The 13101-nt window shown below is 44.3% G+C and overlaps 1 protein-coding gene across 2 annotated transcripts in view; it reads right to left on the reverse strand.

Annotated features, from left to right (window-relative positions):
• APH1B (aph-1 homolog B, gamma-secretase subunit) overlaps positions 1–13101 on the reverse strand; it is a 34643-nt gene that overhangs the window by 21250 nt on the left and 292 nt on the right. For both annotated transcript variants that reach the window (XM_084894241.1, XM_084894240.1), the window contains exons 2-3: positions 11783–11953; positions 192–262 (exon numbers count right to left, since the gene is read on the reverse strand). In XM_084894241.1, coding sequence (XP_084750367.1) covers positions 192–262; positions 11783–11953 — 242 coding nt within the window. The remainder of the gene's footprint in view (positions 1–191; positions 263–11782; positions 11954–13101) is intronic.

Raw genomic sequence — 13101 nt, forward strand, 5'->3', positions numbered from 1 at the left:
CACACAGATAAACGTCACCTGCAATTATTTCCCCCTTTATATAAGGGCCCCGAAAAGCTAGAAAAATAAACAATATACACCAAGAGACCAGACAGCAATAAAATATTGTATCCACAAAGATATAAAGGACAGAAATGGCTTTCATGCCAAATTTTCTTTCTTTCTTAAAACACCATGCAATTCCAACTTACCATAGGCCAGCAGGCGCATGGAAGGCCCTGGTTCATCTGGATTAATAGTCTTCAAACCCTCATTGGCTTTTCTAAAATGAAACCACACAGGTGATGTTTTTAAAAGAAAAAGTCGTATATCAGGAAAATACAGGAGATACTTCAAAATCCAGACACTTAATAAGGCTTTAGAAAAAGCTATACTTTAAATCCAAAATCCATTTAAACAAAAACCCAGCAAATTTGCAATTACCACCCTAACCAGTTTGGCTCAATGGATAGAGCACCAGCCTGCGGACTGAAGGGTCCCAGGTTCGATTCCAAAGGCTGCGGGTTCGATTCCTGGTCAAGGGCATGTACTTGGGTTGCCGTTTGCTCCCCACCCCAATCAGGGTGTGTACAGAATACAACCAGTCGATGTATCTCTCTTACATCTATGTCTGTCTGTCTGTCTGTCTCCCCCCTCACCCCCCCGTTTCACTCTCTCTGAAAAGCAATGGAAAAAATAACCTCATGTGAGGATTAACAAGCTCCCACCCCCCAAAAAAACACACACACACAACATAATTCTAAAAAATACGCAGCGGTATTAACTATAGCAATATGATGAGTCCTCCTAGTATAGCTAGAGTCATGGTAACCACCCAGAGAAGGTAACAGTACAACTGCGGGTATGTACCTTGGTTGCGGGCACATCCTCAGTAGGGGTGTGCAGGAGGCAGCTGACCTATGTTTCTCTCTCATCGATGTTTCTAACTCTCTATCCCTCTCTCTTCCTCTCTGTAAAAAATCAATAAAATATATATTTTTCTAAATTTTGCAATTATCTAAAACCAACCAAAATTTCCAACCCATTTTTACATTTTATCTAATTTTCACATAAAAGAGGAAAATAAGAAAAACATAAGTAAACAAGACATCAGGAAAAAAGCAATACTTCTGACTACTTCCTGAGATTGGCAAATACTTAGTTTAATATCCTATGGTGATCAGAGGACCGGCGGTGTGAGAGAGGATCTTGGTCTCTCCCCCTAAAACTTTAACAAGTCGATCGACTATCACTCAACAAAGGCCTTCCTGCTCAACAAAGAGGCATGCCTGCAAGATCCACACATTGAAGCAGGTAAAGGTGAGCAAATGGGAACTGATGGGAAGGCGAGAAGGGAGGAGCGCTCAGATCAGATGGAGGCACCTGCAGAGGGGAGCTCCCTGCGCCAGCCCGCTTGGCCAGAAGAGGAGAGGAAACCAGTAGTAGCCGGCAATTCCTTCGGCTGGGAGGAACAGGGAGTGAGCAGTGTAAACTGGTATGGCCACCATGGAAAACAGTCTGGTGATTCCTCAAAAAATTAAGAGTAGAGTAACCATATGACTTAGCAATCCCTCTCCTGGGTATATACCCGAAAAATTCAAAAACATGTATTCACAAAGATATATGCACCCCTAACTTCATCGCAGCATTATTCATGGTGGCCAAGACATAGAGACAACTAGTGTCCTTCGATTGATAGATGATAGATGATCGGATGAAGAAGATGTGGTACATATGCACAATGGAATACTACTCAGCCATAAGAAACGATGAAATACTGCCATTTGTGACAGCTTAGACAGACCTTGGGAATAGTATGCTAAGTGAAATAAGTCATTCAGAGAAAGCTAAGAACCGTACGATTTCACTCATATGTGGGATATAAAACTGAAACTCGTGGACACAAATAGCGCTGTGGTAGCTGCCAGAGGAAAGGGGCTGAAGGGGGGCAGGAGGTTAAGGGGGACTAATGATTTGGTGACAGAAAATGATTTGACTTTGGGTGGTGGACACACACAGCAATATACAGATCTTGAATCATAGAAATGTACACTTGAGATCTATATGATTCTATTAAGCAATGTAATTTGAGAATATATATATCCTATGGCATTTGCCACTCTGAACTTTTTAAATGCTTTTTATTAATTTTTTTTTTTAAGAAAAAGAGGGAGAGGGAAGAGAGAAATATCAGTGAGAGAGAATCATTGATCAGCTGCCTCCTGCACACTCTCTACTGGTAAGCAAGCTGGATATCCAGACATGTGCCCTGAAGCAGGTTGGAACCAGTGACTTAGTAGAGGATGCTCAACCAACTGAGCCACACCATCCAGGGCTGTCACTGAACTTTTTCCTTTTCCCAGAGAGATATATCTTCAATCCCACTGTGTTGGTACTTTGTTATATCTTCCACCTGGCTATACTTACTCTGCCACCCTCCCTTCTAGCTTCCACTCTTAGAACCTCAACTGTATTCGACCTTCACAGTCTAGTTCAAGCAGGAATTTCTCAAAAAAAACTATCTTTACGAATGACTGGTAATCACTATCTCTTCTTTTTTCTTAAATGTACAATAATGATGGTCTAGATCCCTATATGGGCATTTAATCACTTGATTGTCTGATTCTAAAATATTTACATATGTGATTCATATCTCCCCCACCCCTAAACAGGCTTCAGGGGGAAAATAATCAGGGGAGAATAGAAAGCTACCATCAGAAAAGAAACTAAATGAATACCTGAGAGATTAGAAAACTGCTTAATAAGAAACGATCCTTAGAGTGATCACATCTGTGCTTCTGTTGTGCACAATTCACAGACTTTCCCTGCTGCCACACCGATGTGCTAGGAATGCAAGGTGTGGCTGGTCAGTTCCTCTATGGTCACTATTACTAACCCTTGTTGGCTAGAATCTCTGCAACAATGATCCTGATTTAAGGATAGTTAAGTTATATTTAGTATAAATATCATTAAATTAAAGGCCATGCAGAGGACAACCAAAATAGTAATAAGCAGAATTAAAAAGGGTCTTTTGTTTTTCTAGGCTCAAAAGAAACTATTTGCCCAAACCACCGTTTGGTAGGATCAGGAGCCAATGGCTGTCAACCTCTTTCTCCGCAGCAATAACCAACTAACATGTCCAGTTTTCCTAAACAACAAACTTACGTGTCACAGGAATGTTGTTAAAGGCCAATTAAAGCTTAGAAACATAGCAGTAATACTCTCCATCAACAAATGAATTTAATGGTATAAAAGAATCAATAAATTTTGGAGGATTTTTGTTTTATATAAGTTGCTCAGTAATGAATAAAAGATTTTTGCTATCTGGAATAGCAAAGTACTACCCCAAATATATTAAATACATAAACTCAGAAGTTAATAAACTTCCTCATTCTATATTACAAGTCTGTGGGAGGAAAGGTATGTGGCATTGATAGTTCTTCATATTAAGAGTGGGAAGTGAGAAAGTACAAAACACCGCCAATTTCCGTGTTCCCGACAAAACACACGACTGATGATGTAAGTAAGGGACAATGTTCTTATGACCATCATACTGAAGTGGAAATTCTTTGTTTTCATTTGTTATAGTTTCCAAGAACAATAAAGAAAAAGGCCCGATTTTTAAAATATAAACTTTAAAAAAGTACTGATAAATCATTCCATCTTTCTCCTTTGTTTTGATTCTGTGTGTGTGTGTGTGTGTGTGTGTAAGAAAGGGACAGTACAAAGGAATATGCATATAAATTAAATACATTATTGTATAAATTTAAAAAAATATGCCTTTTAAAAATTATAGCAATGATTGTCTTAACTTATCTTATAAATGAAAATTTTTCTCAAATTGCCAAATATTTGTGGTATTTGCATTATAAGACAAAATTGAAATAAACTACAAAAGCTTCAATCCAACCCAAGAAAAATTCGAATGTAGGTTTTAGGCAATGTACAGGACTATAACTTGGATTTTAAAAAATAAATTAAGATAGAAAGTGCTGCCACTTGTAGCCAATATTCACAGTGCAACTCTTTGCCAGGGTGAAAGTTAGAATTCATTCACTCAAGAGGAAGTACTGATCTGAAGACCTGACCATAAATAAACTGAGGTAGACTGCAATGATAAATATTTTGATTCAAAACCATAAATGGAAAAAAATATACCAGTGCAAACTCTCCACATTTTCATCTTGGCATCAACTTCAGATAACAAAAATTTGAGGACATACTTAAAACTTAAATGTTCAAAATGCACGTTGGCAATGGAATACTTAAAATATTGATTAAGCCAAAGTTCCTATATTTGAAGATAGTGCTGCATAAGAGAAGAATTTAAATGCATCTATATAAATGTTAGCCATGAATCAAATATCATAATAATTCTCAAACTTGTTTTAATACATAACTATATAACATCCAATATTTCTAGAATCTTCTAGGAAGATACTGTACAAAATTCCAAAGGCTTGCTAAAGATGCATTACAAAGGCTCCTGTTAATATGTATTTGTTCTAATATCTTACTTGCAAATTTTCAAAGGTCCTTCTGGAGCAGTAAACGTGCTTTTTCTGGAAGGCCAAAAGGCTTCTCTGAACTTGCTGGCATAAGAGCATGCAGATTGACAACCATAATTCCTTCTGCATGTGGCCCTATTCCCTCACTACCCTCATTAAAAATGTCAACCAATGTTCAGTGGGTAGCCCATTGGAACCACAGGTTAGTACAATAAAGAGTTGCATATCGCCTGGCTTGTGTGGCTCACTGGTTGAAGCGTTTACCTATGAACCAGGAAGTCAAGTTTGATTCCTGGTCAGGGCACATGCCCGGGTTATGGGATCGATCCCCAGTGTGGGGCATGCAGGAGGCAGCCAATCAATGATTCTCTCTCATCGTTGATGTTTCTATCTCTCCCTCTCCCTTCCTCTCTCTGAAATCAATAAAAACTTATTTAAAAAAAAAAAAAAAAAAAAGGGGGTTGCATTTCAGATAGGAACTGTGAAAGAAATAAGATACCCTAAGTCCCTAAAGGGTTACCTAATCCATGTCTTAAACTGTGAAAATCTACTCAAAGTTTTGCTTCAACATTAGAATCATCATCTGTAAAATGCAAAACCAACATGAGCCAAAAATTAGGCTGACAGGAAACCCAGAGCAGCCTTGGACGCTGAGTTCTTAAGAGAACGGTGCCCAGTCAAAGAGGAAAGGGCCACTGGCCTCCACACTGCTGTGGTCACACAGGGTGCTCTGCAGGTCCTGAGCTCAGGCAAGCTCCAGGCACTGACAAAAAGAAACATATCCACTGACATAAGAGAACAGGGACTGGAGAAGGTTTGGAAGCCACAGACAAGTCTTCTGAGGAATAGGTGAAGAAATGAGGAACATTTAGCTGTGAAAGAGATAACCACCAGGTGACAGAGACTTCATTTGTATGTTTCTTGAATGGGGCAGAGGTCAGGAAGAGGGAGATTTTGATTACCTTAATAATATTCTATTGTTAAAATGCTCCAGATTAAGAGAAAAATTCGGAGAAACCAAGATGGAGGCATAGGTAAACACCTAGACTGCTGCCTTGCACAACAATTTCAAAACTATAACTAAAAGACAAAATGGAAATCATCCAGAACCACAGGAAGGCTGCCTGAGTGGAAATTCTACAATTAGGACAGAGAAAAGCACGCTGAGACTCACAGGAGCTGCGGAAGCAAAGTGCAGAGGTTCGGAGGCATGTGCATGGAGAGGGCTGGCAACTGAGTACCCGGCTGGCTTTCTCAATTGGAAGGGAGACAAAAGCTCCCAACTGTTCCGAACTCCAGTTCCGGGCGAGACTCTGGGGACCCAGATTCATATGGGGAGAAACTGGACTGTCTGGCAGTGGGCGAAACTCAAGGATGGCTTTCTCTCAGAGGGTTTGCAGCGATTACCACGGACACTGAGACCCAGGGGCTTCTTAGGGCAGGGCTGATGGGAAGCCTTAGCTGATTGCTCCCCTCTGAGACTCCCCCTCATCCAAGCTGAGTGCAGAGGCTTTTGCATATGAATGGCCTGGTCCTTTGAATTCTAAACTTACCTAACAAACTGCAGCTGAGTCAGTGAGACCCAGAATATAAAAAAAAAGTTCCAAGGCCCCATAGCAGTTTGCATTGCTTCACAGCTGGGCCTCGTCTGGGCACCTCCAAAACCCAAACAAAGAAGAGGAATCTGCAGATCTCTCTGTAGCTCCTGCTGGGAGGGCCCAGGCAGAGGCTAAATTAGCACCTCCTTGGAGATCCAAGAGCCAGTGTACCCAGGAGTCAGAGTGGGGCCATCCAGATTACAACTACTCAGATCCATAAGGGACACACTCAGGAGGCAGACTCAGTGAGCACCAAAGCCCCACTGAAGCAAGTCTTGCCACATATGGTTGTCTCCAGCACAGAAGTTCTCCCATCATAGACATAGCTGATCCTCACAACCAATTGGCCTGGAGGTCAATTCCTTCCAGTAAAACCAACAACAATCAAGGCTTAACTATAACAAGACTGTGCACACAGCCAACAAAGGGATGCATAAATAATGTCCACCTCAGGTAATTGGGGAGGCTGAGCCACTGGGCCCTATAGGACACCTAGGACACAAAGCCACTCTATCAACTCAGGGAAGCAGTGAAAATGCGGAGACAAAGAAACAGGTCACAAATGAAATAAATGGAGAAAGCAAACGACTGAATATAGGGTTCAAAACCATGGTTATAATGTTTTTCAAGAATTTTTTATAAAAAGCCGATAAATTTAGTGAGTCCCTCAAGGATATGAAAAAGGACCAAGTAGAAATTAAGCATACACTGACTGAAATAAAGAATAATATACAGAGATCCAACAGCAGACCAGAGGATTGCAAGAATCAAGTCAAAGATTTGAAATACAAAGAAGCAAAAGCACCCAACCAGAAAAGCAAAAAGAAAAAAGAACCCAAAAATATGAAGATAGTGTAAGGAGCCTCTGGGACAGCTACAAGCATACTAACATCAGAATTATGGGGGTGACAGAAGAAGGGAGAGAGAGCAAGATATTTAAAACCTATTTGAAGGCTGAGGACCGCGGGGGCCCCGTCAGCCTGCGGGCGGTGGGAGGTTAGGGGGCGCTGAACCTGACCCGCTTGGAAAAGATGGCGGGAAGCTAAGCAAAAACCCGGAGGAACAGGAGGGAATAGGTGGGTTTTGAAGACCGGGAAGAGGACGGCAAAAACAGAGGTTTGTGCTTCCCCCTGGGGTTTATTGCGAGCATTTTCTCTTTATAAAACTGTATGGACAAGAATCCAAGATGGCTGCTCGGGTAGACACCTAACCGCAGCAGCACACAACAATTTCAATGGAATACAACTAAAATGTAGAGTGGACATCGCCCAGAGCTACAGGTAGTTGACTGACTGAAAATTATACAAGAAGGAAAGAGAAAACCAGAAGGAAAATCAGAGGAGCTGAAAAAAAGCCTAAGGTACGGAGACATGCTGCGCGCTCGCAGGCACGCGCGAGGAGAGGTCGCAGCTGGAGAGGAGAAGAGGGCTGGGTGCTGCCCGGCGTTCCCTAGCAGGAAGGAAATAAAACCCCCAGCCTGGGCTGAACCCCTGAACCGGCAGCGCTGAGCCCCAAGTTATGGGCCAGACCCTGGGGACCCAGGCTCCGGCAGGGGGAGAAGGGGCTGTGAGGCGGAATCCCAGGCGAGCAGCGAAAAGCAGGGCCCCCGGAGTTGCGTGCACATTGCGCGCAGAGGACTGAATGTTGACTCTGATGCTGGATTACCCTAGCCGGAAGGAACAGGGCCTCCGGCGGCGCTGAGCCTCAGTCCGGACTGCTCTGAACCCCAGTTCTGGGCCAATCCCTGGGGACCCAGGCTCAAGTAGAGGGAGACGGGGCTGTGAGGTGGAGTCCTGGGTAAGTGGCGAAAGGCCGAGCCCTCGGAGTCGTGCATATTGCTTGCAAGGGAAGGAATGTTGACTCTGATGCGGGATTGCCCTGGAGGGAAGGAAACCGGAGCCACGGCTGTGTTGGGGCCCAGTTTCGACTGCTCTGAACCCCAGTCCTGGACCAGACCCTGGGGACCCAGGCTCGAGCAGGGGCAGAAGGGGCTGTGAGGCGGAATCCCAGGGGAGTGGCGAAAAGCGGAGCCCCCAGAGTCGCGCGCACTGCGCACAGAGGACAGTCTGTTGACTCTGATCCTAGACTCCCCTAGCGGGAAAGAGAAAAAAAAGCTCCAGACTGGAGGAATGCGACAGGGAGCAGGAGCCCCTGCCGGACACCGGCCAACCGGGCGCGGCAGGGAGCCAGGCAACGGGGCCCCCAGGGGGGCGGGGTGCCCCTGAGCCTTCGATCGCTGAGCGCGGGCAATGAAGCCAAGGCCGTGGGCTGCTTCCTGGGCAGCACCGACCCCGGCAACAGGCTGGAGCAGCGCAGGAGCCCGCAGAGAACAAAGGGGTGCCACAGGCCAACCTGCTGAGCTCACAGGACAAGGAAGAAGAAACTAAAGAAGTTCTCAATGTGAAGAAATCAAGTGAGAGCAAAAGATAGTAAAATTACTTAAGAAAGAATACAAAGAAGATCTTGAAAAATCAAAGACTAAGTCAGATCTCAACTCACCAGCCAACATTGCAACATATATGCGTTTAAAAAAAAAAAAAAAAAAAAAGACAGAATGTTGGAACAGCGGCGGCCAAGCATAGAGTGCCCAGGCACAAGGCAGTGGCAACCGGGCCCGGAGCAGCAACGGCCAGGCCCCAGAGCAGCAGCAGCCAGAACCAGAGCAACAACAGCCAGCACTGGAGCAGCCAGACCTGGGGCAGTGGCAGCCAGGCCTGAGGCGGAGGCAGCCAAGCCCAGGGTGGCCAGTCCAGGAACACCCAGACCCGGAGTGGCCGGGCCCAGAGAAGCCGGGCCCAGAGCAGCCGGGTTGGGAGCAGCCAGGCCCAGAACAGCAGTAGCCAAGCCCAGAGTATCCAGGCTGGGAGCGGCCAGACTCAGAGTGGCCGGGCCCAGGGCAGCAGGGCCCAGAGCAGCCGGGTTGGGTGCGGCCAGGCCTGGAGTAGCAGCTGCCAGGCTGGGAGCGGCCAGGCCCGGAGCAGCCGGGTCTGGTGCGGCCAGGCCTGAAGCAGCAGTTGTCAGGCTGGGAGCAGCCAGGCCCGGAACAGCCGGGTCGGGTACAACCAGGCCCGGAGCAGCAGCTGCCAGGCTGGGAGCGGCCAGGCCCGGAGTAGCCCGGTCGGGTGCAGCCAGGCCCGGAGCAGCAGCTGCCAGGCTGGGAGCGACCAGGCCCGGAGCGGCCAGGCCCAGAGCAGCAGCAGCCAAGTCCAGAGCAACTAGGTCGGGAGCGGCAGTGACCAGACCCGGAGCAGCTGGTTATGGAACGAACCAGAGCAACAGAGGCCAGGCCCGGAGCAGCCAGGCCCGGAACGGCTCGCTCCTCGCCTGCCCCTGCCCCACGGCTGCCTCTCAGACATGGCTGGAAACTTTTGTGGGAACTTGAGGGTCTGCTGAATCAAGTGATGAAGGCTTAGATCTGGATGTGTTGAGTTAGTATAGGGCTGGGGTGTTGATCTGTGAGTGCCTTGGGTGGGGCCTGGATGAGGCTGGTTGACCTATTTGGAAATGTCTTTTGTGTGAAATGTATCATTGGGCATGTGGAGGTATTATTGATATGAGAAAATGCTAAGTAACTGATTTACTATCTGAAAAGGGATTTACTATCGGGGAAAGGGAAGGAGGAAGAGACTGAACATAAACTGCACCTATGGATGAGGACAATGGGGGATGGGGAGGGGGCGGAGGGTGGGGTGGGAACCTGGTGGAGGGGGGAAGAAATGAGGAACCTTTGTAATAATATGAACAATAAAGATTGATTTAAAAAAAAAACAAAACAAAACCTATTTGAAGAAATAATGACAGAAAACTTCCCCACCTGGTGAAAGAAATAGACTTACAAGTCCTGGAAGTACAGAGAACCCCAAACAAAAGGAATCCAAAGATGACCACATCAAGACACATCATAATTAAAATGCCAAGAGCAAAAGACAAAGAGAGAATATTAAAAGTAGCAAGAGAAAAACAGTGAGTTACCTACAAGGGAGCACCCATACGATTTTCAGCTGATTTCTCAACAGAAATTATGCAGGCCAGATAGGAGTGACAAGAAATATTCAAAGGGATGAATAGCAAGAACCTACAACCAAGATTACTCTACCCAGCAAAGCTATCATTCAGAATTGAAGGTCAGATAAAGAGCTTCACAGATAAGAACAAGCTAAAGAAGTTCATCATCGACAAACCAGTATTATATGAAATGCTGAAAGGTATTCTTTAAGAAGAGGAAGAAAAATAAAAAGGTAAAAATAAAAAAATATGAACAACAAATACATATCTACCAACAAGTGAATCTAAAAATCAAGTGAATAAAACATCTGATGAACAGAATAAACTGGTGAATATAATAGAATCAGGGACATAGAAAGGGAGTGGACTGACAATTCTCAGGGAGAAAGGGCTGTGGGAGGTGTGGGAAGAAACTGGACAAAAATCGTACACCTATGGATAAAGTCAGTGGGAGTGGGGTGGGGGTAAGGGCAGAGGGTGGGATGGGAACCGGGTGGAGGAGAGCTATGCAGAGGGAAAAAGAGAAACAATTGTAATAATCTGAACAATAAAGATTTAAAAAAATGCTCCATACAACCAGAGATTAATTAATGTATTCCTGTGGAAACTTAAATTTTATCTTTGACAGTTGTTGGTTGCTTTTTAATAGTTCCATGAACTAATGGAAATTTCATATTTAAAAACCTTTTCTAAGATATGACTTTTGCTTGTAATCAATGGCTTCACGGTTTTCAATTTGTAATATCAATTGCTTCATTATTTAATTTCAATATCTGTTATTTAAAGCAACAAGTAAACAATATTGAAAGCTTAGCATATTGGCAAGAACAAATTACCAGAAGTTATTATAAGAGATATTGTTGATGTTCTGTCTTGGTTACATCCATGAAATTCATGGAGTAGCTTAACTATCTCATGTGCCAAAAGAGGAAGAGTATATTTATCGTTCTACTAAATCTTACTACATAATCAAAGCCAGTCTCATGACTGCCTGAAAGAAAGCATGATTCTAAGTCAAGCTGTGTTTCAAATCAGTGGTTTCATGTGAGGGCCTCATGAATCCTAGATGACCTACTTTCTGGCCTAAAGTTCCCTAAAGGGAACTCGTGCCCATAGCTCTTTTTTTTCTTTTTTCTTTTTTTTCAAATTTTTCTATTACAGATATGAAATCACATGAACTATCACAAAATGAACCCTTATTTTCCCTAATACAATCAAAATAATGGTAGGCATAATCTCTATAAGAATTGCTTATTTTAGTTGGTGGCAAAGGAAAGCTGGTATAAATTCTAAAATGAAACAGTTTTTGTTGTTATTTTTCTTCATAGCAGTTATCTTCTAATATACAATGAACTTTCTTATTCATTCGTAGCCTGTCTCTTTCCACTATAATACAACTTCCACGAGGACAGATACTGTCTTTTAATCATGATGTATTATTCCCAGTGCCTAGAATAATGCCTGGCATTGAGTGAATTCTCAGAAAAATATTTTTTGAATGAGTGAATGAAGGAAGGAGTATCCACAAGCTAAAATACTCAATATTTTCAGGTTAGCCATGTTCTAATCCTTTGGCTACAAACTATGCAGGAAGGCATGGATCTTCAAATACCACACAGCATTAATGTTTCAAATTACTAAAATCATAATCCAAATTAACTGGGGGAAAAGGTAAACAAATGTTTAACTTACTTTAAAAGTTTGTAATATGCAAACCGAAATATTTCTTGGATGAGAACTGAGATCAACACTCCAAAGATCAGCAGGTATTTCTCTATTGGTCCATCTCTGTTGCCAGCAACGGTTCTTGCCACGAACCAGACAAGGGAGGAAACGAGTAAAGATATCAACCAGAAGAAAGCTCTGAAATTAGGGGGGAGAGAAGGGAAAGCCACACATAAGCATAAGTACAGAATTAATTAAAAAAAAAAAAAACAACTTTAAGGGCTCGTAAAGTGATGCTCTGGATCCATTGTCCTTAATCAGGGGGTCAGTGGTGCGTTTCCTCTGTTGAGGTGAACATGTGAACCAAAAGGAACTTAGGATTTTTCCTAGCAATCACTCTTTTTCAGTGACCCTGCTATTTATTAAGTACATCTGCAGACTATCCATCAAGCACTGATGAGCTGGAAATATTTGTTATTCTTCCCAATTAATGCTTTGCTCACTGATGTGCAAATATGTCTTTCCCAGAAAAAAAAAAAAAAGTCTATATCTCTATTAATAGAGTGATTGGTATAAAATCCAGGAGTTGGAAATCTGCACTTTGATCTAGGTCAGGTTCCCAGGCCTGGTTTCTGCAACATTCTTATGGATTCTAATGATGCTAACAAGCTTCACAGACCCTCTGCCCAATCTCTATCGCTTTTTAAACGGTGACGGGATGCAGCACTCTCCATACAGTGGTGAGGTGAAGAGACTCAGAAAAAGTGGGCATCGCTGGCCTGGTCTGGCTGTTTCTCCCGGTGCCAAGGGAGACTCTGGGGTGTAGGGGGATGAGGGGAGCCTCAGCAGGAGCTGCCAGAGGAAAACGGGTTGTGACCACACTCACCGCCAGGGTTCGGTGTTTACCAAGCCCCGGAGAGGAGCGCTGGCAGGTGCTTCAGTGTCGGGGCAGGTGAGCCCCGCCCCCTACACATTCCCATTCAGAGGACCTGGGGTAGGGGCTGGGCATCAGTGTGTTTTAAAGCACAGATGCCCAGGGTCTTAACTCCTTTGGGATTACATAATCTGAAGTTACCTTGGGACCCCCCTCTGCAGAAAAATAAAAGATGCGTACTTGAACGTATCCACATTTTTTTTCATGCAATTTAGGTGGTTTCAGGACTCACCACAGCCCACCCACGGACCCTAAGCGGAAACTCAGGAGCCGAGGCTCAGGGTTTTTGAGACCCACAGGGTGCGCTCCTTCCCCAGAGCCTGCCCTGCGGGGTGGCGGGTTCCCGTGCCTTTCCCGCCGGGCGAGGCGTCCGGAGGAGCGGGTCTCGGCTCTCCCCGTCTCAACCCTGGTC

This window comes from Pipistrellus hanaki, assembly GCF_964339955.1.
Source record: "Pipistrellus hanaki genome assembly, chromosome: 1".
Taxonomy (NCBI): Eukaryota; Metazoa; Chordata; class Mammalia; order Chiroptera; family Vespertilionidae; genus Pipistrellus; species Pipistrellus hanaki.